Source organism: Mytilus californianus, unplaced genomic scaffold (assembly GCF_021869535.1).
Source record: "Mytilus californianus isolate M0D057914Y unplaced genomic scaffold, xbMytCali1.0.p SCAF_6, whole genome shotgun sequence".
Classification (NCBI taxonomy): Eukaryota; Metazoa; Mollusca; class Bivalvia; order Mytilida; family Mytilidae; genus Mytilus; species Mytilus californianus.
The window spans coordinates 79,811,158-79,838,710 of NW_026262712.1; the positions used below are offsets into that span (position 1 = coordinate 79,811,158).

The window sequence follows — 27,553 nt, forward strand, 5'->3', positions numbered from 1 at the left end:
ATAAATTTCCTCGCCTTAGAAGGTTTTGGCTGTTCTATTAAAGTCCTGTATAGTTTTGATGCCCTCAAATATTTGTTATGATTGACTTACAAACTTTTATTCTGGGCGTACTATATAGTGCCGTGAGCACTGAAATCAGCAGATAATATCACGTGCTATCACTGGTATTGTATGTTTTGTGACTCCCCAAATCTATAACCATCCATAAAAGTAGTCACAAAAATCATTAATTTTCAGATGATGAATTATGTGATTGTAATAAGGATGCAAAGTTAACAACATAATGCAAGGAAGCTTATTGAATTAAGGGCTCTGGTTGGAAAAGTTGAAGTTATCTCTTAGGAAGTTTTACTGGCGCTTTCGTGATCTGGTTCCATGGCCGGTATGAATGCCACTTACCACCGGAATTTCACATGAATTGAACAACACGACGGCCAAAACAAGATTTGCAAGAACTGTTAACCTTTCCAGAGCGCCTAAATTTTAAAAGTACCGATATTATATAGGGTTCGTATTACCTCTTTAGTTTTCTGTTGTGTTTTGTAGATATGCATTTGATCGTCTTTTCGTCGTTTTTTTTTTTTTTTTTGTCGTGGTGTTTTCTATCTGTATTTCTTCGAATTATTTTTTGTTGTTGTTGTCCATTCTTGCTTTTTTTTGTAATCTTAGTAAATGTCTGCGAGGAAGATTGATAATCCAACACCGGTGGAGAGTTGTCTCACTGGCGTTTATACCACATCTTCTTATTTTATATATTCATAAGGGAATACGCCGGCTACTAAAAGCGTTTGTGGTACAGAAATAATCCGTCCCTCTAAAGCTAACGTATCGTGTATACATTATACTATCCTATCAAATGACTATATGTTTGTGTTTTAAAATAATGCTTAAAAATAAGTATAATTTGTATAAACGATTTATTTCTTGTATATGCACAAATATCAACAAGTTTAAATATCTGATAAGATAACAGGAGGAGAAAGAGAGAGAAAAAACGAGACGACAGATAGATTCAAAGAAGAATTACAGTATGAATAAACATTCAGTTAGGAAGTTTGAAAAACTGAACACAAATGGTGCTAACGCGAGGTACTGAATGCTATAATCGTTGCTTACACGTATGAGTATTAATGCTTAACTTGAACATTTTCCGTCTATATCTAATATGCATCTATATGTATATATTTTTCAAACATCAATAATTTGTCACATTCGAATCAAACTGTGGCATTTCCATGGTCATATTACTATTGTTAAAATGTATTTCAGTTATAATTTAAATGTCAGCGACGACTGTGAATGGACACGTACATGTAGGTACTATGCTTGTCATAGAAAATTTCGTTTATATCCCTTTTTAGATGTAAACCAAAAAATAGCAAAATAATCTCACCTATTACCAAACATAGTCATTAAATATCCGCCTATATGTAAATTGATTTAAACAACAGAAGTGGAAATACATATTTTTTCGCAAAATTATCCCAAGTCAAAACACAAGTGTTCCAAGCTACTCTAACAATTGTCGTAACATCCAAATATTTGTACCAGAAAATTTAATTATCTCACCACATCCCTTTTCCCAAAAGATTTTCACGCGTACGTGGTGAACGTTTCAGCTGTGCAACTTCAAGAAACAGGAAAACTAGTTAAGCGATTTTTGTCTAGACATCGGTCAATGTTAATTATACTAGTGTTTCTAGAAAATTGTATGGCGTCGTGGCATCGTCACTATGCATAGAACTAAGTCCTGTGTCGGAATTTGAATCGTCGTCAACAACTTTGGCACAACAGTCTGACCGAGAATTATTGTTCACTGTAGCACTAACAAAACCATCATTTTTTAAGTGACATTCTGATCTAGACTTATAAGAATAAATCTCAGATTTAATTCGTTCACTAATTAAACTATCGTCAAACATTTTGCCATGTGGAATAAACAAACAATTCCGCCGGTGTCCATTTTTAGGTGTACTTTCTTTACTATACCCGAATTGGGAATCGTTAGATGTATTGTCTGTATCGATCGAAAATGTATCGTCGTTGTCAAGGAAACTCTTTTTAAAAGGATCAATTGTTTGACCTGATGCACCGGGTGCTGAAGCATAATCCTGACTAGGCAACATTGTTACAGTTTCTATGTTTGCATAGTCTGCAGAAGAGTTCGAAGGTAAATCTACTGCCCTATATTCTTGCATATCACTCGAAGCTTTGCTTTCATTTTCAAACCGGTCTAATATTTCCAGTTCCTTTTGAAGGGTTTGAATGGTCTTTTGTTTATCCGATAATACTCTATCACACGTGTCAATTTCACGAGCGATTTCAGCTGCCTCATATTTCTGCATCATATTAGCAGATACAATTCTATTAAGTTCGGCCTGTAAACTTGATAGCTCCGTTTCAAGTTCACTGTTACAGAACTCCTTCTCAAAAACATTATCGTCACCACAAAATGCTTGATTAAAAGAAGTTTCTTCATTGATTTGGTACGATAATTCCTCAACTATAGAATTCTCCTTTTTGATTTTGGATTCTAATTGAAGAACTCGTTCACAAAATTCAATATACATTTCTAAACTTTCTGGGCCAATCTTGCGAAGAAATTCGTCCATGCTATCCTCCAAACCCCCCTTTAAATAAGCATCTTGAACATAATCCGTACCATTTGCTTGCATTCGAGTCTGATGCATGTTTGTTTCGTACAATTCTATTTCCTTATCTATTCCTTCCAATCTATATCCCATATCGTGTAGTTTTCGTTCTTGTTTTATCACTGTTTTTGCTAAATCGTCAATTGATTTCAATCTTTCGGATGACTTGTGTTTATGGGCGTTTTCTTTGGGGTTATTGTTATGACCATCACGTGTTTTGTGACGCGATCGTCGCCGGTGCCTCCTAGCGTGCAGGAATTCGCCGTATTCATCAAATTCGTCAACATGTCTCATTGAAAGTTGAACATTTCTCTGCTCATCACCCCAAGCCTTCCATATTTTTAGAATTTTTGTTCGTCCTTGTAACGGCCTTTCTACATCTCGCCATCTCTCGTAAATTGTATATTTGTCTGTTCTTTCGTCTTCGTGTTTTCCGTCGTTGTAGAGTAGCGCATAAATGACATCATCGCACGTTGTTCGTTTAGTCAAACCAGTCACCCAGCGCTGAGTTCCAGTAAACCACACTGGTATTTCGGTAACCGCCTCAGCTCCGTCCATCTGTAAAAGATACGAATCATGGTTATATGTTTAAAATAATATCGGACCCTAGTAGTTTATTCTAGTAGTTACTATTACTTGATAGATATGATCATTAATGATTATATCATATTTTAAGACTAAGTTGGAGACGTACTTTATAAACCTATGCAAATCATATGCTTTTCTCGAAACTGGATTACCTGGCGCATTTTATTTAAAAGTCATTTTGTGTGAGAAAATTACGTGTGAACATTTTGAAATAAACGATGCACTTGAATTGTAGAAGTTAAGCTACACAAACAACTCTTCACAAAGCTGTAAAAATAAACATTAGCAAATAATAAGGTATTATTATGATTGTGCATGCGTACCGTTAAGCGTTAACTATTCAATATTAAGTAAAGATTACACCATGATGTTCACTTTTTGCCTGTCAAAAGCACAGCTAATTCTTTTATGCCAAATTCAATACTGTTCATTTGTATAGAGTGCTTTCAATACATGTATTTGTATGCCGTTTTATTCGGATTGTATAAGATACAGACCTGTATAAATACGGATACATGTTACACAACTGTTTCACTAATAAATTAGGTAAACAAGAAATGTTTACGAAACACACATTTCGAAAAACAATTTATATCATTTTTTTTCCATGAAAATGTTCATTAAACATTTTGAATCCGCAGTTCCCAAGAATAAGATACATGTTTTCTTTAAAATTGTGTTTCGCGTAATTATTGTTTTTTTTTTTTCCCTGTATAGACAAAATAAATCTAGATATATGTAAAACTGCTCACGTCTTACTTTGGTAAAATCCAGTAAAATAATTTCCGAATTCATATGTTACCATACATCAGTTCACGACTAAATGGTAGATTTCTATAAATGCGTGTGTCTATAATTATCAACGGCGGAGGGCTTCATTAAAACAAACTTTTATGTTGCTCATAGAGTTAAAAATGTCCCCACCTGAGAAAATACTGTGGCACAATGGACAATCTCAAATGTCACATACAATATACTGTTATGTATATTTAAAAACTGTTTTTCATGGAAAATAATTCTCCTCTTATTTTGAGGTTTCTTAATCTGTTCATATACGTAACAAATTGTTTATCTTTCTAGATTTCAATTTATGAAAAGTTGAACTTTAAATAATCATCTTACGATGATTTTTCTGTATACAAAAGACTCTTGAGTTTATTCAAATTAAAGTGAAATAACTTTTCTGTTTGAGAACTCGGTAATACATTTCGGTGGACTATAAGCATGATTAAATTTAGATTAGTAAATATTTAAAAGGTCAATTGAACAGGACTTTAATTGAGCAATACTGGAAGTTTTAAATTCTTACAAAACCTCAAATTTTTAGAGTACACTCGATCTGAGAACAGAGGGTTTATGTATATTTTGCCGACACATTGTAAATTGTAACTATGTTAATTATTTTTTCGTCGCTTTTTATGTTCATTTGTCAATATCAAAGGCATATCCAGAACTAAAGAATGTATGTACAAACAAGACCTAATCGGAAAAAATAGAAAAAATATTTAATCTTACTTCTTGAACAATAATTGATAGCTATATGTAGAATATTACCATATTACCGGTGTCACTTTCATGTTTAACTAACAGGATAATATAGACGAAAAGAAGATGAAAAATGATTGTTTCCATTACTTATGTTAAATTCAAGATATCCATTAAAATGTTGATTCTGTATGAACTAAACAAATTAGAATAAAGATATGTACGTCTTAATTTTCAACAGAAATACAAAAAGATTATTTTCAGTTACGGGAACCTCCTTTTGACAAATATTTGCTCTCTTTACCTACTTATATGCCAAATATTGACAAGTCTAGAAGCAATATGCCACTTGAAATTATATAACGGTGTTTAATTTCTATAGTCATTAATGTATCAAATTTAATTACAAACTCTGCATAAAATCATTATTATGCATGAGAGTAGAAAAGACTTGTCAAAATACACCGTAGTCGGCTATATGTGGAATATTACCATATTACCGGTGTCATTTTCATGTTTAAATAACAGGATAATATAGACGAAAACTGAAACTTAACAATTAATAATTCAAGTCAATTATACTCCAATAATATCGTTTACGTGCGGGTTTCAAAGGAATTTGTAAATAATGCAGCGCTATTTAGCGACTAGAAATCCTGTAGATGCCAAGGCCAAAATAGTTAAGTGTTTGATTTCAAAAAAAGAAATGGTGCAACCTATAACTGGAAGTTATCACAGTTTAAGATTTAGATACTCTTACCTGAAAAACTGGTAAATCTAAAACGTACTAATGGGAGATGCCAAAACTTCAACAATGTTTAGTCCAAGGTGAATGTTCCCTTTCCATACAATATAAAGATTTTTTTCTTGTACGATGCAAGACTGCATACGGCAACTTAGATCTTACATCACAGACTGTTTACTCGAGTGAGACTTTTCAACTACAGACATAGGTGATTGGTGATTTTGAATGGAAAACACAATTTGCCTGTGGGATTTATGTCAAATTTGGCATAAAGCATGACATATATTTATTGCATTAATAATCTGTTTCTTTTAAATGCAGTATGTAGCTATTTAATTTAATAGAAAAAATAGATTTCCATCAAGAAAAAAAAATATATTGAAACAAATTTGTTATCAGATTTTAATTTTCCAATAATAAAGTTCATAACTTAGTAACAAAATTGCAATTTTATTCAAATTGTAAACTTATTTCTTGATAAAATCGAAAGCAAATTTGTATTTTATTGGTAACAATGAAATTTTTTATTTTTTTTAATATACTATCAGACATGGAGTCAATAGGTCTATTGAATGATGTTATAAATCACTATTTACAAATGAAATTCAAGAAAAATTATTAAATAGTACTGAAGTAAATTATGATATTATTTTACATTGACGATAATTTTCTTACAAAGATGTGTGTCCACATTCCGCAATGTAGCCAATGTGCCCGATAATGGACAACAATCCGAGATACGTTTCACATGTTTTAAGTTCGAAAACATTTACATGTACATGTAGTCAATAACTTTTATTTGCGAACTCAATTAATTTTATGTGGTTTTGTTTGGTTGTAAAAGAGTTAACCGTATATATGTATATGAAGTGTTTCATACTAGAAATGTGTTACATAAGTTTCGTTAAAATAAATAAATGAAATTCGTTCAAAAATCCGTTTTTACGCATTCGACAGTCTTACGCGTTTTCATGAAAGCATGTGCAACATCCAAAGACATGCATTACTGAGTAATGAAACACCGATGTGTAAGGTTGTATTATAAGTGGCTGCTAATATGACATCCTTCACGTCGGTCATTTCCCCGACATTCTGTAACTAATATCGTTAGCTAGTTTTACTGTATTGAATAAATTACTACAGGATCATGCCAGTATTTGTTACATGTAGAAAAGTCGGAAAGGATTCAGAAACCTTTTGGAACAAAACAAACATAGAAACAACCGTCTAGAAAATATGGATGAAATATTTACCACTTGGACTAAGGAAGGAACTAAAAGTATTGGGAAGACACGAACGCTTTCGTTTCCCGTCTAATTCCAAGGGCCGTAACTTTGTGAAAAGGAGGTCATCCAAATCCAAACGCAAACTCAATCTGTAGCTGACTTTATAGTTATACACAAGCAAATTAAAAAGAATGGATCAATATTTACAGACATAACAAAAAAACTTTGAACAACTTTTGGATTTCTGGAGTAAAGAATGACAGACTGACGGACATCTGCAATAACATATACCTCTGTCATGAATGGTGGGGTATAAAAATCCATCACTCATTTTTAACAATAAATCTGAAATGTCATATCTACAATACGTTATGCATTTAAGGGATCAACTGGCATTAATTTAACCGCTCCTAATCACTTTATCTTCAAAGCTTATCAATCTAAAACCAAATTTTAATCCGATTTTGACTTCGGTAAGTATTTATTTAAAAAAATAATTCATAATATTTAGATTAAGGTCGACGAATCGTTAAAATCTAAAAACCTCATTTGCTTATAAAGTTACTTAAATAATCCGAAAAATCGTGCTTATGTGGTTTACCAAAATGCAATAAGAAAAGAATTTAATCTTGTTTTGCATACAAAGATTAAACACCTTGCGTGAAACTTCTGTGCTATTAAATATTACAATAGACATGCAAGTGGCGTTAAAATGGGCATGGCAAATTCAGTCGCTCCCGATGTGTACTCGAGTGCACAAAATGTACTTAATATATATAAGGGCGCAGTTATTTTTACTTATATACGTATTCAGCTTTTAGTTATCAAGCTATGGTTATTACAGTATTATTATTATTGGTTTATTTTCTCCTACAGTGTCACTGAATATATCTACCGCAGTATTAATGAAGATGTAACTAAGAGTTTACATGGTGCATTCTATTTACTTGTAAATTGTCAAAATGTTCATTTGAAAATTATTTACCTGCTTTTGCTTCCTTAAAGTCCCAGTATTTTGAATATATTATTTGTATATGAGGTTATATGTCTGAAACTTAGAACTTTAAATACTACCATGGGTTTTATCTACCACACGAATATTCGACAGTTTGTCCGCAGATGCTGGTAAATACTTGATGGCAAAAAATGTCATTACTTATTTCTTAACCTGTCTAAACATACATTGTAATATTTACCTTGGTAAATAAAGGTTAATTGGCCCCATATCCAAGTTCGCCGTAGGTCCGAGATCGATTCTTAGGTATTGTGACAATTCTTTCACCTTTGTACAAAGACTTGACTTTTTCAGATAATAAGAAATTTTATCTCACCTACCTATGGTTTAACAAAAGGACCATTTCACACCGATAGTATACCTAATCTAAATAATGACGAAGGATTTTTCCATAACCTTTTATTGTGATTACCCGAAAGATGACCCGATATGTAATTTATCTTTAATCGAGGTATCAAAAATAACAGATTAAGTTATTAACTTAACAAAACAATAGATAAACACCGAGATATACTACACTTCCTCCCCATTGTGTTCGGGTGTCAACGGTAATTTAGGTTTACAAGTTTAGACAATAATATTTTTGCTTCTAAATTGACAAGCAGATGATGTACATTAGAAGTATAAGGATTGTGTTTAATTCGCTCATTGTCTTAGGTGTTCGAAGACTATTGCTGGCGGATATAAACTTCTGCTCACTGGAGGCTTTTATTTGTGATTTTGTCTTTTTTTTATGGATATTTTTGAACAATGACTGCGTTCTATTATGCACAAAAAAATGCGAATAAAAAAAGAACCCGTAATGTGTTCTGAGACTACTCTGGATCAGTTTAAACTACTATAAATTATAGTCTCAGTTCTGCTCAATGGCATAGATTTATAAAATATATATATATAAAACTTTTTTTATCGCACAGATTTCCGTTATCTGCAAAAATAAGTTTGCATGCTTAATATTAATTCTTGTTCATGCAATAGAAGTATGATGAATTAAATGTTAAAAGTTTATATATCATAAATAGAAGGCATAGTCAAAAGAAAACTTTACACTGCACTGACTTGCAAACATATATCATGTTAAAGGAAAAAAAGGGTTTTATTTCAGCAACACAAAAGAAGAAAATAATCGAGTTGTATATATGAACCGTAGTCCAGTTAACGATGAAATAGTACACGTCTCGTATGCAATTACAATACAAAATTCAACATTTGATATCAAAAATAGTTAAATCTGATATACAACTTCAAACATATCCTTGGCGAAAATATGTAGTTATATTATTTTTCTATCTTATATTCTGAAATTTAAATATATATTTAATTGTTTATGTCCATGTATAAGTAATTATTCTGGTGCACTCGATTCAATGCACAGACACAAAAAAGATTTCAGACGCAATAGAAGGCGGTATTAAACAAACATTATTTTGTTCCGAAGAACAATGAGAGCTACGAAGATGACTATGACAATATTTACTTATTTACTTTGCATTGTTATAACCTATCAATTATAGGCAATATCTCCTTCAGATTTGATGGTACTGGGCTAATCTATTAAGTTTTTGTGTTGTGTTTTCAAAAATTCTTTTATATCAACGTATGATATGACGAAGCGAAAGATAACAATGTAAACAGGAGCCCTAACTCATATAACAGATAAACATGACCAAGGATGCAGCTCAGATGAAAATCAAAAAAATTGCATTGTACTATGAAGAACAAATTGTCTTACCTAATTTGTAATTCCCAATTGAATAGGGAAGAATTACGCGGAATTCCAGTTAAATCTATCTCCTTCGAACAACTTTTTAAAAATGCACTTCCCGAAGTTAGACTTGCAATCCTTGTGAATGCCTGAAGGTAATTGAACTACCGTATCAATCAAGTGATCGGATCAATCGATAACAACGATCTTAGCGATCCAATCTTGATCTTATTTGTTAAAAGAACCGCTATGATTGACCAAGAATTTGTAGTTTTAATGTTTAAATTAATCTTGAGGGCGTATACGTTTCCCTTTCCATTCATTGTTTCCTAATCTTCATTTATAGTCTGTAAACAACAGTACACGAGTAAATATTATTGCTTTTATTGCACCTACTTATTCCAGACAAAAGTTTTAATTATTCGTAGGTAATAAAAATAGTTCTAGTATTCTTATGCTTAACAGTTTTAGATTCTAATTATTCGACCATAATGCTTTTGAGCAACGAACAAAGGTTCATTAATTTTACGTATTTAAGCAAAGTAAAAATTCCTGCGTTCAGTTTAAAACATTTACTAAAACTTTTTTGTAATGACATACGTATTTTTTATACCTAAAGCTGCAATGAAACGCCAAAAAACCTCAATGTCTTTTGATTCTATCGAGTAAAGATACTCTGAAAGATCCCAACTTGTTTGCACCACTAACTTCTTTATATTGTTTTAATTGGTATAATGGGGTACATGTAATACTACAAAGACAACATACGTCATTGAAGCAACAAAGTGCAATATTATTATGTAATAACAAAACGTATTTAATATTCCATAAAATTCTCTATAATTATACGGATATAAAATGGTGTTTTCGCGGTCTTTTTATGGCACCTAGTTATGAAAATAGGTTATAAATCAATTTTGCATATACAATTTGTAAAGACCAACACTATTTTACATAGCCATAAATTTTAAGTGAAATCTTAAAATTTTTGTCCATAATTCAATATATAAGATAAATGTCTGAAATAATTTTATACAGTTATTCTAACAAGTTAAAGGTAGTCATTTACAAGTTGATATATGGAATGCCAACTTTATATAGTACATTTAGTTAACCATGCAGTTCTGAACCGCTGTTATGGATTTTGCAATGTATGTATTTTCAAACTTGGAGTAGGACAATCGAAGTCATTGCAACTCAAGTGTTTACATGCTTTAAAAAAAACATTACATTGTATTTGATGTTGTTTGGTTTCTTAGTAGATACTAAGTTTGGACTGTTGACAATATAGCTGAGTTGTACAGCTAGGCTCCCTAAGAGAGACAATAAAAGATTGACAATACATTAATGAATATTGTACAGTTAAAGTTGTCAACTTATTTCATATATGAAATCCTGACACTTGTACTTAGAAGTGACACCATCTTATACACATGGCTCGTTATAAATCTTCATATATGTGAAAGTTCAGCTTTAATTCATGTACGTTTAAATGAGAAGACGGAGAACATTATATTTATAGACTTTTTTGTTCAATCTAAGATTTTTTTCAAATGGCTCTTCGCAACACTCCATTACTTACAAAAGGTTGCATAAAGATGTTTTTTTTTTCATACTATCAGTTTTTACCCAACTGTAGTATAAATAAGATATAATTCAGACTGCACTAGGTTGATTAAACGTCGGGACAACGTAAAACATTAATGATCTACAAGGGAAAATATATACCGATGTATTTACAGAAAACAGTTTCTTTATAAAACGAGGAGATGTGGTATGATTGAGACAACTATCCAATTTGGTCAAAATGAAGTGGTAGTAAGCAACTATAGGCCACCGCACGATCGTCAACAATGAGAAAAACCCATACCGTATAGTCGGCTTTAAAAGGTCCCGATGTTTTTCTTATTTCTTTAAACTTTTTAAATACGTACGTAATTTAACTAAGATGGATAAAATGATAACTTCCTAAAACAGATGTTGGTTGCCAAAGACATAAAAAACAAGCTATTACATGACTGGTAAACATTAAGGTTCCCTGTTATACAAGTTACTTTACCATCAAATTGATTGGAAAAGACATAAACATGTCAAGAAAACTGCTTAAGATGGTGATCGATGGTTCAAGTAAACATTTATAGTCCAAGTGTCGCCCAACCTTTAAACTTAAAATTCAAAGTCCACATAAAATTTCATTGCATAAGAAAAGTTGTAACTATGAATGAAAAATTCGTGTCAGATTGTAAACTTTGAAAGTCATAAATACACGACTAAGTATGTACTTAACAGTCCTTAGACATATATTGGAGGGTTTCTTGTCTATTATTATCGAACAAACTATTTGAACTGAGGACCTATGAAGAAATGGGATCCAAATGTTCTTTACGTAACCATGGCGCCAATGCTTTCATTTTTATTACTTGGTATGACCATTATATTACTGCACAGTCCGTTTCCGTTGCCTTGGACAAACACGATTCGTATGCTGTATGCAGTTACAAAAATACCTTACTTTTAAATAAATAAGATGGCTGACCTTCAATGATTCATTTAAAAAAAAAAATTGTAATACTGCCCATCTTGTCACAAAATAGAAGTCTGTACAAAATAGAAGTGTGTACGAGAAAATTGATTACAAATGTATTTGAAAATCATTGCTTCTATTCAATTAAGTTTGACGCTATTTCTTCAAAGAATTGATTTTTTGCGTGTACATGTCATTTTCACTTATAATAGATTTTATTTATTCCTATCCATATCAAAATTAAAATAGTCGCAATTAATTCCTTTAGTTTATTTATAATACAATAAAATAACAATAATCGGTCTCTTGAAGTATTTTTACAGAAAATCTATTTTACCTTCTTTGATGTTTGATTTGTCAATGCAGAAATTAATTTATAACGACACAAAGTGACAGTTTTCATTTAATCATCTTAAATTATTAATGATGACATTTTAACAGACACGCTATGATTTCTCTCAATGAATAAAACAGATCGGATAATCAGTTTTTGTGTCGGTGTCCGCAGGCTGGGTGTCTTGGTTATTTTTTGTAAGGAGTGGAAATTTATCATTGTTGGTTTTATTTTTGTTATGTAATTGATATTAATTGGTGATAATATGACTAGAATTACTTGTTTTAACCTAGCTGTTTAATCGTTGGTCAAACCCAGTACTCCAAGTCGTTTGGGATCAGTCAAAATCTTCTTTCGTTTCCGTATTGATTGTACATTATAAATATAATTTATTCACAAATACACCTCTTTTGGTATATATACTGTTCATACTAAATGTCATGATAATTTTTAACATATATACATGTATATATAATGGCTTCCAAAATAAGCTTCCATTTTGTTTGGTACCATACAATTTTACTTCTTCTATAAAGAAGCACACCATTTCAATTGTACATCTCAACTTTACTGTTCTTTTATCAAATTTCCTAGGCTCTGTGATGCCATGTAATTGTCAGTTTGGTTGTTATTGTTGGGGTTATGCATTTTTGTCGTGTGACGAATGAGAGAGTTTCTAGAAGTTTAACATGCAATTTATTGTTAACGTTTATTGTTAACGCCCTTATCTCTCAAAGACAGACAAATCGACAAATATTTATTGACGGTTTCGCAAAAAATCGCCTGAACTTGCTATTAAGTGCGAGATCTTCATCTTTTTTTTTTGCTAAAGGCATTACAGGGATGAAAATATGAAGCGCAAACTGCATTTAACCTTTTTTATCTTTTTATTTTATCTTAGGATGGGGGATAGTTTTTCAAATAAAACTGGCGAGAATAGCATCTGAAACCAAAATAAATGCTTTAAAAAAATATTTCTTTATTCCCTATTGATATTTTGTTGGAAATGTCCTTTCTATCGATTTTTATGTCTTACAAATACTTTAAAAAAAATCATCATTTAACCAGCATACGTGAACATTTGTAACTTGGTTTCATGTGTATGAGAAATGGGACAAAATATATACACACGAATCGATGATACAGTGAATGTTCCTAGAGGTTTTAGGATTTAAATGAACCGACTGATAAAACAAATGTAGGGTATGCCTTACTTCTCAGTGTTTACTCTAGTGAAGTAGTTGCGCTATTTTCTGCGTTGCATTGTTTACTACACCACGTTGTTTTTGTTCTTACTGCAGTACATTCCAGACAACTACAACAACATTTTATGATTCATCAAAGAAATTTTTGAATGACCTACAACACAAAGAATCACTCTTATCAGGTCTCTTAACACCTTATTAGCATTTTCGATTGTTCTGCATTTAACCTCTAACCAAATTAGGATGTTTGGGTGCAAATTATCTGATAAGATAATAATCAGTTTTGTTTATCATTTGCAAGATCTGTCCTTTAAACATCTTATGTTACACAACAGTTTTGCAGTGCATTTTATGAGTGTATATTCAGAGGATAAAGATGCATGTAATCGGTCAGGATACAATACTACTTCTTTGATTTTTTACGTGAAACTTTTAAAATCTTAAAAATGGAAACGGTTCGAGAAATGTTTAATGTCTCGAATTAGGCAATGAATTATGTTGTCTCTACCCGAATCATTGTGCTAATCTATTAAAATAGATTATTGTTTAGTATAGGTAACCGATATATCATATTTCTAAAATTTTCAAACTGGATATCTTTGAAAATAGTTTGACGTATTTCGTATCCAACATCCATTGACACATAAATAATGGATATATCTAGCCTGCGTAATAATAATAAACTTAATAAAGGCCGTACGGTGATCACTAATTTCTAACATCTATGTCATTTGGTCTCTGGTGGAGAGTTGTCTCATTGGCAATCATGTCACATCTTCTTATTTTTATAAATTAAAGATGCTGTCTAGTACCTCTGGGACACGTTAACATGTCTAACAATAAATTGGCTTTTAACTATTTAATTTTCCTCCCCCTGTTTCCTCATTAGAAAACTACATCCGGTCCTGTTTCATTAAACAATTCTACTTTCTGCTATGCTGCATCAAGTTTGCATTTATCCATATATAGTCGATGGTATTCAGACAGGTTTATCTCATTTATCAAAGTCACGTGATGAATTGAATCACAAACTGTTCAGCAGTTATAGTAAAATTTGCATCTTAATTGTGTCACCTTCAATAGGAAATGCATTATGGTGCATAATTACAGATTGTAATTATAAAACCAAATAATTGATGTATTGTTAGATGCAGGTGATACAACTTGAACATATTGTGTTGGCATTATAGGAAAGCAATTTACGGAACAATAGTCAACCTGGTATATTGCTTAATCTCGCATAGATCCATGATTATCAATAATCTGAATAACAGAAAATAAAAATAAAAACTAAATAAGCATCTTACCTGAAGCCGGGTATTATTTGTTTTTCTAATTATCCAATATTACTAAGTTGAACAGCTCACAGCATTATTATCCCAAAGCTCAAAGCATTATTGTCGCACAGCTCACAGCATGATTGTGGCCTGAAATATAAAAGATCAGTTATTTCTTGATGTATATTCATTGAACTTTACACGTTTACAAATGTCTAATGTTATAATAATGAACTTGTGAACTAAAAAGATATAAACTAGTCGTCCATTGACACGATACCATTAGCAGATTTATAAATAAACTAGTCGTATATATAAACAGTCTTCCATTGACACTATACCATTGATATGATTTATATAAAAACAGTCGTCCATTGACACGATACCATTTACAGACTTATATATAAACAGTCGTCCTTTGACACGATACCATTTACAGATTCATATATAAACAGTCGTCCATTGACACGATACCATTTACAGATTTATATATAAACAGTCGTCCATTGACACGATACCATTTACAGATTCATATATAAACAAGTCGTCCATTGAAACGATATCATTTACAGATTTATATATAAACAGTCGTCCAAAGACACGATACCATTTACAGATTTACATATAAACAGTCGTCCATTAACACGATACCATTTACAGATTTATATATAAACAGTCGTCCATTGACACGATACCAATTACAGATTTATATATAAACAGTCGTCCATTGACACGATACCATTTACAGATTTATATAATAACAGTCGTCCATTGACACGATACCATTAACAGATTTATATATAAACAGTCGTCCACTGACACGATACCATTTACAGATTTATATAAAAACTAGTCGTCCATTGACACGATACCATTTACAGATTTATGTATAAACTAGTCGTCTATTGACACGATACCACTTACAGATTTATATATAAACTAGCCGTCCATTGACACGATACCATTTACAGGTTTAAATATAAACTAGTCGTCCATTGACGCGATACCATTAACAGATTTATATATAAACAGGCGTCCATTGACACGATACCATTTACAGATTGATATATAAACTAGTCGTCCATTGAAACGATACCATTTACAGATTTATATTATCTGTCTTCTCAGTTTCATTACAAAATTAAAGATGGCCGTCTAAATTATGAACTGCATAATATACATTTAATATAAGCGGTATATTTTAGATCCCCCCTCCCTTTCAAAGAAAAACTAATAAAACCCTTCAATAAAAAAGCAAACGTAGAGCTGCATAGGTTGAGATAAGCGAGTGACTGTTTACTCTTAGGTATGGGATACTGATAGATAAATATAGATAGATATTTGTATTCCCCCACCAAGAACCTACGATGGACATTGACATTAATACGATTATAATTGTTAAAACAAGATACATGTCCCGAGAACAATTTATTGACATAACATATCATGATAAATAAAATACATTTTATAAAGTGGCATTGAAAGTTTTTATGACAAGATGGTTACACTAACGAAAACATACAGAAGTACATATAATGTCGCTCTATGTGATCTTAAGGACAGATTTGACCAAGAACGCCTAGGCTAATATGCTTTCTGATATTGCTATGTTATTTAAAAACTACCCGACCTGCAACAACAGGTCGTGTAGTCATTGATGTAATGTAAACTGTCTGGCATTAACTAATATTTCATATTGTATATGACATGGACTTGTTTTATTCATTTTCACATCTTTATCATACAAGTTAAAGCATCTCATTGGCATCGCCTTTTACGACGTTTGACATCTGCATGTTTGCTTGAATTTCATATATTTCTACTTTGGATACTAGTATTATATGAAGCTTGAAACCCAAAATCAAATCAAATAAAATTCTTTATTCTAAATTGAATAGCCCAATTTAGAACATATAAATCAATGCAAATCACAAAGTTCATACAATATTCAAACATACAACACATTCATGAAGCTTTAAAGAGTACACGTGTGTCTTTGGACATGTTTTAAAGTTTTGCTAACTTCTGTTTACAATATTTTAGCTTATGAGCACTTGTTTGTAACTTAACTGTCAAATAAAAAATGTCAACTTCATTAGTCAGTATATATATAACAGGCTCTTCGTCAGTGGGCTCTTGCAAGGGTTGCGGAAACAAACGATGTCTGACTTGCAAACAAATACTGGTTACCCAGACTTTTAACAGTCACTCCACTGGTACAGAATACACCATATTTTGCAATGTTAATTGCAAGACTACAAATGTTGTGTATCTCCTACAGTGTAAATGTGGTAAACAGTATGTTGGCGAGTCAGAACAGCCGTTTCACAAACGAATGAACGGTCATCGTAGCGACTACCAATGCAAGCCAGACCTCCCTCTCAGTCGACATTTGAGATCCCCTGGCCACACTAAGGCAGATCTCAATCGACTGACCATTACAATCATTGACCACAACTCTGCTTGGTCTAGGGAGGAAAGACTCACTCGGGAAAGATTTTGGATAAGAAAATTAACAACTTTGGCACCAAATGGGATAAATGAAAAGATGTAGTTCGACTCCATGCAGTGCTTCACATTTGGGTAATATTACTTTTTATTACAGTCTCTGTTTCTATTTCTTTACCTTAATCATCTCTAAAATAAATCTGTTGAATATACCAATTTAAATTGCTTAATTTTTTGAGGGATGTAAAAGTACCAAGCCACGTTCAACTAGTTAACCTTAGTCAAAATTTATTATTATATTTTAACGGCCGTTTGTTTGCGATGTTTAAATACGCAGACTCTGTTGCAACTACTCTACCGTTGTCAAATTTGAAATATTTACAAATTTAGATCGTTCAGTGCTGTTTATTTGGAATTCTTATTGACGCAATCGTTCTTGTAACATCATAACTGTCGTCACCGTTAAAGCTTTAGAATTGTGCTAGTTCATATCGCACATTTTTATTTTTATTTAAAGCATATATTTGAACTCTCTGTTGTAATTAGTCATATAACCTATGTCGTGTTTAACACATATTTAGAATTGTGCAAGCGTCTTACCTGATGTTCGGTTTGACATTTTTATTGTATAAATTTCAAGATTGGTATAGTTTAATCTAAGTAGACTGATATATGATTCATTCAACATCACAATCATATTTACTGATGAAGGATATCTGTTATCCGAAATATTTATAAATAATTACATTTATAGTTCCTTTTTTTGTTATTGGTGTTGTTGTGTACACTTTTTAGGCGTTTATATAATTTATTTATTGTGTACGTGTATCGTTACTCGTAACGATCCAGCGCCCTCGTGGGAAAAATCGTTGACTATTATTCAGACGTTTTATATATATATATATATATATATATATATAACTGTAGTCATATTTAGAGATGTTAATTGATATAAACATGAATGCATGTCACTAAACTTTATTTGTTTATGTATATAAATTATTGTTCGTGCTTTTTTTCTTCTTCGTGTCATTTAAGGTAAATCAAAATTAATTCAGATGTCGTTGTTAAATTATGACTCTATGAATTCCGTGCTTCGTCGCGGAAATCATTCACATTTTTAACATTTCAGAATTAATTGTATCCTAAGTGACCGTAACTGTTTAATGTTATCAATGTTAATCTTATGAAAACCATGAACTGCAAATAAATCTTGTATAATTTACCAAATTAAAAAATCAATGTCTCCGTGGCCAATATTTACTGTTCTTTTGCCCAATAATATTTTGATTTGGCTACCGCAGACCTCAATTGGAATCGTACAAGACATATATTTGATAGTTCAAACTCCGATCGATTAGTACTTAGGTTCTAAAATTTAAAATGTAATGTTAGCTTAGTGATTTCTTGTGCAAATATGCTTTCCAATTTCCTTATTAATAAAAAGATTATACTACTTCACATAAGTAAACTGAAGCAAATTAAAGTAAACTTTATAGATAAAGAATAATATATTTGAAAGTAATACACAATTAAGACCTTTTAAAATCTTGGTTAAATACCCATGAAGACTTGAGAATTGGAAAGTTGTATGAATTTGAGATATACATAGTCCGTACGTATACAGTAAATCTGGACCAAATCGGCTGATAATTTCTTACTGACACAACCAGTCTAGTCATTGTCATTAATTTCTTATTATGAAAGTGACAAGTTTTCCCATAATGCACAAAGTTTTGTAAACAAGTACTGTAGTTTGACAAACATATCAAAGATTTCTCACATGTTTCGCGTCATTTATCGGGTTGGTATTCGGTATACATACATGTCCAATTAGGAAGGAATATACTGTAGAACATGCAATCTTCTGAATTCGCTAAATCGTGAAAAAATACCATTGATTTGGCAATAAGCTATGATCCAGGATTTTGAAAAAGAGGGGACTCCAAAATTGGCAATGTTAGGAGTTTGACATCTTAAAAGTCTATGCATTTACCATATATGTAGCTGCATAAGGAGCGACCGGAGCTCCCTGCCCCTCGCCTCTGGCATGTAAGAAACATTTGAATTCAAAGAACGTGTCTTTTTGTAATTAGAAAGTATCTTTTAAAGATAATAATTTATTTAAGTAACTCAGATACTGACAAATTAACTCTTCCTAATGGGAAATTAAAACGAAAGCTTACCTTTTAACGTTAATATAAATTTTAAAGCTTCCTTTAAAAATGGAACTTTTATAACGCAAAATCCATTTACTTCCCGATAATTTTAATAAATTCTTGATGCGTACAATATTTTCTTCTTTAATGACACATTTACTACCGATGATTGTGTTCCGGTGATTTGAAATATACATTCCAACTTAATATGCATTAATTAATTCAATAATAATTGACTTACCTTGGCCCTAAACAGAAATCCAATTAGTATAGAAACGACATAAATATGTAAATAAGTATACTTATTTATTTTATCTACACACAAATTTTACATAATCCAAACCATAACCTTCTATAGTTATGCATAGTATGTTCTACTAAAACTTGCTTGATATCGAAGATGAATGTTTGGTTATCCAATCAGATCACAGGTTATATTTTAACTTGTTTGAATTATAAAACAAATACTGGCTTTAAACCCAAGTAGCATAAAGTTAGAGCCGTTTTTGTACTTAGGATAAACATACATTGCATACATTGACATAAAATCCTTAGTTTATCTTGATCAAAATTTCAAAGTTTAAATTGAGGAGTACATTCAATGTACATTCACCAATAAAAATTGATCGAAACAGTCATTTAACTAGTATCCTTACTATACGTGTAAAAGTTAGTGACGTATTTATATATATCATGAACCTCTCGAACATTGATACATCTTTGTGTTAACATGAGAATTCAAATTTGGTATTTTGAGAGGTAAAAACTTGAGGAAAAAGAACCTGACAGAAAATAGAATGTTTGTCCGACGTCAGGATAAATTATCAATTAATCAATTAATTGATTGTCGTTTGCATATAACGTCCAGTGACAAATGTTTCATGCCAACAAATTGAATAAAAATTCAATTTGAGATAAAGGTTATGCAACGAGTCAAAAGGGATTAAGGGCAGATAATTAGCCCCTAGACGTAAACCTTGTGCTCAATATTCCTACCCCCCAATAAAATCATTTCAATATCTTTTTTGTTTGCAGAGAGCGTGGGACACTTCATACAAACAAGGAGTAGTAGGCGGTACTAAGAATGAAATAATCATCTTACAGATTCCAATTACTTATCCTATTTGGTCACATCAATGTACCTTTTTGTTGCTAAATACCAGAAGAAGCAAATATTTTTGAAAGTATAATGGCTGAATTCTTTCTTCAAAACATTTAACCGCAAACTGTTTTCGTTATAAAAATGACTTTAGGTTTACAAACGCTTTTAAGCTTTAGTGTATTAATTTTAATGGCAATTGTTTATTATGTCGCCTATACTGGCGCTTTTTGGTATAACTTTGATAAAGATGCAAACAATGGTTGTATGCCTGCACGAGATCGGGTACGATTAGGTCAGTTATACATTACGGACGTCAATATTCTGGAATGATTAAGAATAGGTTAAATAGTGAAATGAATATAGAACTTTATAAATTTGTTGCATCCGAAGCGCTTTTCTGAATTAACTTTCATCTGGAAAGCTCATACAAAAAACAATGAAAGCCAAGGATGTTTAACTACCTGAACAAGTGAACGATTTCAAGCATTTACAAACTTATCCGAAAAACAAGTTTCGCTGTCATTCCAGTATGCATCAACGGATTTCTTTCAAATCAATATGCTATAATCTCTTACTTGCAGAATATTAAAAAAAATCAAATTCAAATTGTATTTGTAATTTTCGATACTTCCTTGGATTTGCTGAGTATTTCGCATCATATTTCTGAACATAAGGTGTAAGCAATTATAGCCAACCGTACGGCCTTCAACAATGAGAAAAATCCATACCGTATATATATAGTCGGCTCAGGCCAATACAGTAAGCCTCGGACCAATAACAAGGCCAATACAGAAATACTCACGTAATAATACCATAAATTTACGAAAACAAATATGACAGACATGAAACACGACAACCACTGAACTACAGCCTCCTGACTTAGGACAGGAACATATAGAACACTTGTTAGTTTGATTTGGTCCTTACTTTACGTTCAATAAAAGAACGAACACATTTACTAATACTTGTAGACTCTGTTGGTATATTCAAATTAACAAATTCTGCCAACTGCGTCCACAATATTTCTAATCAGATGTATACCTCTCGAGTATTACTTCTTTCATAAATCAAAGTAGTATTAAAGTCGTATTAAATGCATGGTATAGAAAATATGCTTACAGGATATTCATTGGAGTTTTATCGGCCATGCTGCAATATAGTGCTTATTTAAAATGTTTTAACGTAACGCCTTGATATAAAATACAAATGATTATAAATTCACACCTGTCACTTTACAGTAAAAAAGGAGATAAATCACATTTAAATTTGAATGTTTAAAGGGTACGGATTTGATATTTTGTTGAATTTAAGCGACGGTATTAAGTTTATATACAGATTCACACTTTTAAAATGCACATTCAAGTATATATATGTGTACATTAAGATTCTTATTTTCCATTACGTGAAAGCTCTTCCCCAGTAAAATAGAGGGAATGTTGGAATCTTTAGGATAACTGTTTGATTTAACATTTTTCTCTGTTTTCTAATCATTGACTGCTGTTTACTAAACATCATGTGGGAAATTTTTATGCACATTCAGGACAAAAACAAAGGTCATGAAAAATTACTTAATCCAATGTGTATTGACAGGAATTAGAGCGAGAAATTTGCACGGAATGCCGCTCGAGGCGGATATTTTACAATTGTTCACTAAAGACTCCCAAAAGAATAGTTGCAATGGAATCTTTATGTTTTCAACTGAGATAATGTTTCATCTTTCAATCAATATCCAAGATATAAGTTAACATATATGGTGATATGTCTACAACATTTTTTAAGCTACCGATTTTTAACAGCCAACAGCCACAAAAATAATGCAGCATTATCATGCAGATATTGGCCAAATTAGGTTTGAAAGAACAACACAACGATACAAATGCAGATTATTTGATGTATATCATACAGGTTTTAATTTGCAAACAAACTATTCTTGAATATGAATATGAATATGTAAATTTTGGTGAAATCTGAACGTCATTTATGTCGATTACAAGAAAAAGTATTAGTTGCCTCTTGGAATGATATAAAGACATTGAATACAGGCCAGTCAAGTTGTAATTCGTATATTTTTAACATTTTCATATATTGTTCCTCAAATATAAAAAAAACAAAACAGTCTTAGTTATATAATATAATGAATTCTAAATGTCAATTTTGAATGGTTGAAAAAGCCATAACAACAGTTGAGGCTGCCTTGGCTAGTCTCATTTAGTAACGAGACCATTTTTGACCCTGTATTCCAAATTATGTTCCTTGTTCTACTTAATCGTCGTCCTGTTACTGTTAGTATAGCTTGACTGTACATGTGTTTAGTTGTGTGCTGTACTAAACCGACATATTGTCTCGACATGCAAATGGAGAGGAAATGTGTGCGCACATAAACTGGGTAATCCCACTACTTTTTATGCATGTACCAGGTCAGGTTGTCTGGCCCATGTGTTGTTCTTTTTTTGTGTCTATGTTTGAACGTCTATTTCCTCGGAGGTGTTGGGTGTTGGTGGGGTCTGTTGCAGTTTTAAATTTTTTTGGGGGGTAATTATTGTGATCATTTTTAGGTATTTTATATATAGTTAGGATATTTTGAAAATAATTAAAACTTTTTCTTTTATTTCATTTCTCCATTGATATTTTTCGAATTATGCAATTTTGGCTCTTTTTCAGACAATGACTCAACATTTCTTCACTTAAATAAGAAACGCAGTGTATGTGACTGGAAGAAAAGGCAATATTATGAAATTGTTGACAATTTTCTAATAATTTGATAATTTCCGCATTATTAGATAATGTTTGAAGTAATCGTTTGATCCATTTCCTTTAGGAATTTAAATTTTAAGAAGGAGCGCCATCCACTGTTACAAATTTTTCATAATGTATATGTAATATATAGGTAATTTTCCAGTCAATGCATTTGAGCTTTTAAGTCGTATACTGTTTGCGTAAACATTACCTTATTATCTCTCTAATGAGGACCCTATCTTAAACGTATTTTTGACATAATGATTGAAAAATATTTCATTCATTTTTCTTGTTACGACAGTTAACTGTATTAAAGGTCAAGAAGAAAAAAATCAATCCCTTTTTCAATCAGATAGCTCTTAATGTCTATTCTATTCATCTGATTCTTATTTTTAAAACGATGAATGATTTTATTGAGATAGTTGTTTGCTTTATTAATTAACGTCCATTTGCAACCATTTCATGCATATTCAGGACAAGAAAAAGAATCTTTAAAGTTGGAATACCTGGACGAGGACCTGGACATTTAGGCCCTCGCTAGACAAAGATGGTAATTGTGTGGGATAGGAGCAGAAGTGTTACCTTGCAACATGTAGGCTACGTACAGACCCTTGAAAGTATAATGTAAGGGGGTTTTATGGTATACAATTGTATTCTCCTCACAGTAGGCATCGGATTCAACGTCACGTATCTGTGCAATTATTATATACCCCGCATGACCAAACGGGCAACCTCTAAGCATGGGTTTTACTGCTGGACAGGATAAGTCAAGGTGTCCATATTTCTATATTATAGTCAACTTTTATAATGGTTAACAATGATGAGCATTTCAAAACTATTAGAATTGTCACTACATTTCAAAACTATTAGAATTGTCACTACAAAATATTCTATATTCTGTATCTATGTAAATGGTTTGCAGTTTGAAAATATAGTTTGAAGCTTTAAAGCCTATTAACCTTCATAACGTACGTCATTAAAATACAAGAATTACATTGTACATTTTCCTTTACTGATTTTACTTTGCAAAACATTAAGATTCGAAACGATTTAATATCAATAACAATCTTAAGAATCACTGACAGAATATTTTTGAATATGAAATTAAAGGAGAGCAACAATACTTCATTTTGTTACAAACAAGCATTAACGTCATTTTGCAAAGAAATAAAAAAAAAATCCCCAAAGTAATTCTCAAATGCAATTACCACCAATAATGCCTAAAATTTGAAGGTCATCTTATTATAAGTTTATCAACTCAAGTAATCGATTCCAAACTGATTGAAATCTACACTTATTGACAGAAATCAAACATTTTGATCGAACTATTGTAAATTGTGTACAATACATGGGGTTAATATAGGGTTAACGAATTCATATGAAACCCATTAATATATTTAAATGGTTGCGCTACATCATTTAATGAAATTTGACAGTTACCTCTTGTTTGACAGAAGTTTTGAACATACTACGAAGGTGTTAATGGCTGTTGAATAATAAATATCAGACCAGATATCCTTATAAATGGGATTGCAATGATTTATGTTAATCTTCAGCAAAAGTGACCTTGCATCATCATAAAAATATTTAAAGATTTCAATCCTTTACAAATGGATAACATGATATTTGATTTGTAAACAAGATTTGAAAATTTGCATATCTTAAACAAACTTGTGACGAAACCAGAGTATGTTGACTATAGAATGAAAGAGAAACTCAATATTTTTGTTATAGTAAAAAGAGGAATAAAAGGGAATAATTGAATGATGCACAAGTTATTGTAAACTGTAGTAATTTTAATAATTGAAAAGTATAAAGTGAAATTTCAGCTGGAAATCCAGCATAGTAATTGTACCATATCAACTAAATTTTTCTAATGTTTTAATGATATATCGTTTTCCTTTTGTCAATTTTTGTGTTAGTACACATCAAGGAAGTGTTTAGATTTCAGATGAAATATCAAACGTCAAGATACAAATAGCCAAAATGAATGTGGAAACAATTGGAATTATGTAGGAAACATCATCTCAAGTTATGTGTGCATTACACAGGGTAAACATCTCATGTTATATGTGTGCATTACACAGGGTAAACATCTCATGTTATATGTGTGCATTAGGTAAACGTCTCATGTTATATGTGTGCATTACACAGGGTAAACGTCTCATGTTATATGTGTGCATTACACAGGGTAAACGTCTCATGTTATATGTGTGCATTACACTGGGTAAACGTCTCATGTTATATGTGTGCATTACACAAGTTAAACATCTCATGTTATGCATGCATTACACAGAGTAAACGTCTCATGTTATGCGTGCATTACACAGGATAAAGATTTCGTGTTATGCGTGCATTACTCAGAGTAACATCTCATGTTATGTGTGCATTACACAGGGTAAACATCTCATGTTATGCGTGAATTACATAGGGTAAACAAATAATGATATGAGTTCATTACACAGGGTGATCATCTTTTATAATGCGCCCATTACACAGGATAAACATCTAATGTTATGCATGCCGCCATCACTTAACCTAAGATTCAACAGCCATGTCCAGTAGCAAATATCACAACCAAACGGTCATATTAAGAAATACATGTAGCATTTACGATAGTTAAACATGTGTTTAGAGTAAGGTGAAACAATGTTACGACCAACCAATTAGTTTTTGTGGTTACAGAACTTGTAAAGTTATGGTTGAAGACATGTTCCTTGTTATAATTTTTGAAGAAGTTGAAATAAGAGAACTCTCCCATTTAAAAGAAAACGACTCCTATCGGCTTTGGGAAAGGGTAAATATGTCGTTATTCCAGCAGTAGTTGTCAATAGAAAAACTAGTTATTAAATTTGTCAAAAAACATTGCGTTTAAGTTGTTCATCAGTGTCAATTTTTAGGGGATGGTATAGATATTTTGTCATGTTATTGTATAATAACCTTAATTGCACGTATCGGTAGTATCTAATATCCTTAATTTCAAGTTCAATAAGATACATGAGAATAATGTATTTTTTATTTAAATTGGTTTTATCAATAACCTAAATAACCTGCTTGCACAACGCATTGTATGCAGAGATAAAAAATAACAGTTTAGCAACGTGCATTAACACTTTGATAGTTAATTTTCATTCATATACATGCTTCGGTTGCACAATATATATACTAATATTGATCAAAATTAATGTCAAATAATTGTAACTTTAAACTATTCGTTTCTAGCAACCAGAGAATCAGAACGGATTTTATTTCAAATTGAAAAGAAACTGTCACTAAATTATTCATAAGGCATAAACACTAGTTACACTCATATATCTTACATCTTTCTAAATAATGAATTACTATCAAGAACATGCCGTATAAGTGAAATATTAAAAAAGACAATAAATAAATATTTTTCACTGTATAACATTTTCAACTATAGCTTATTCGTTTCTGGACGATTAAAGTTAATTTTATATAATGTTCAAACTGCTTTTTCTTTTCTTTGTATATATACTAGACTATGGTTGCTTCTTTTTGTTATTGTCTTATTAATGTCTTATATTGTATTATGCTCCTTGTGAGCCCATTTAATGGAAATAAAACATCTTCTTCTTCTCATAATCATGAAAATCCTAGCGAAACGAGATTCAAAACGACAAAAAAAAAAATCAAAATCAAAGTTTTAAAATTATAAGAAAACGGTACGTACCTTGTAAATCTGAAATATATCACCTGGTGAATTTTTATCATACAGGGTAATTGATTTAAGTATCTATAAAATATCCAATATCTGAATGACGTTAAATGCTCGAGATTTTATTACACAACGTGTTCATATCATATCGTCTACGATTTGTTTACGGAAGGCATGGTCTCTAAACAACTTTAAATATGATCAAATACAAGTGCAATCTGTATTCCATCTAAAATTAGTCACCGCCCTTTAGTAATCACTGATTGAAAGGTTAAACTTAAAGCAAACATCTTTAACTGATTTAAATAGAAACTCGTGATAAAACTTGTTTAAAATCACCGTTAAAACGGATTAATAAAATATAACTAAGCTACGTACATGCTAAATAAACTACTATCAGGATTAAGAGATTAGCCTGTATTTCCACACTTATGTGGATTGGGATAATTTTTATTTGTCAAATTTTGACACTTTTTATGATACAAATTACTATGTTTACAGATATAATACACTTTGTTAAACACATTTAGTGTCATACATGGTCAGACTTTTAGAGATTAGAGATTGGTCTTGCAGCGAAATAGGTATAATATGCGGTTGATTTAGTGGTTGACCAAAGTTAATAATAGTTAATTACAATTGCAGTTTTACAGTTGAATATTAATTCAACTTTT

The 27,553-nt window shown here is 31.4% G+C and overlaps 1 protein-coding gene across 4 annotated transcripts; it reads right to left on the reverse strand.

Moving 5' to 3' along the window:
* Positions 1-900: 900 nt before the first annotated feature.
* On the reverse strand, positions 901-27,098 carry LOC127704198 (ras association domain-containing protein 9-like). 4 transcript variants are annotated; one of them, XM_052208135.1, is made up of 3 exons: positions 26,895-27,098; positions 14,786-14,905; positions 901-3,209 (listed from the first exon to the last, which is right to left on the reverse strand). In XM_052208135.1, the coding sequence occupies exon 3, from the start codon at positions 3,207-3,209 to the stop codon at positions 1,686-1,688; it is 1,524 nt and encodes a 507-aa protein (XP_052064095.1). In that variant the 5' UTR covers positions 14,786-14,905; positions 26,895-27,098; the 3' UTR covers positions 901-1,685. The 4 variants fall into 4 exon arrangements, with proteins under 4 accessions (XP_052064095.1, XP_052064096.1, XP_052064097.1 ...); XM_052208136.1 differs by lacking the exon at positions 26,895-27,098 and adding an exon at positions 19,604-19,767; XM_052208137.1 differs by lacking the exons at positions 14,786-14,905; positions 26,895-27,098 and adding an exon at positions 13,488-13,611.
* Positions 27,099-27,553: the final 455 nt, after the last annotated feature.

What these genes read in the sequence shown, in the direction of transcription:
- LOC127704198 (XM_052208135.1), bottom strand. Translation starts at nt 3,209, where the DNA reads ATGGACGGAGCTGAGGCGGTTACCGAAATACCAGTGTGGTTTACTGGA.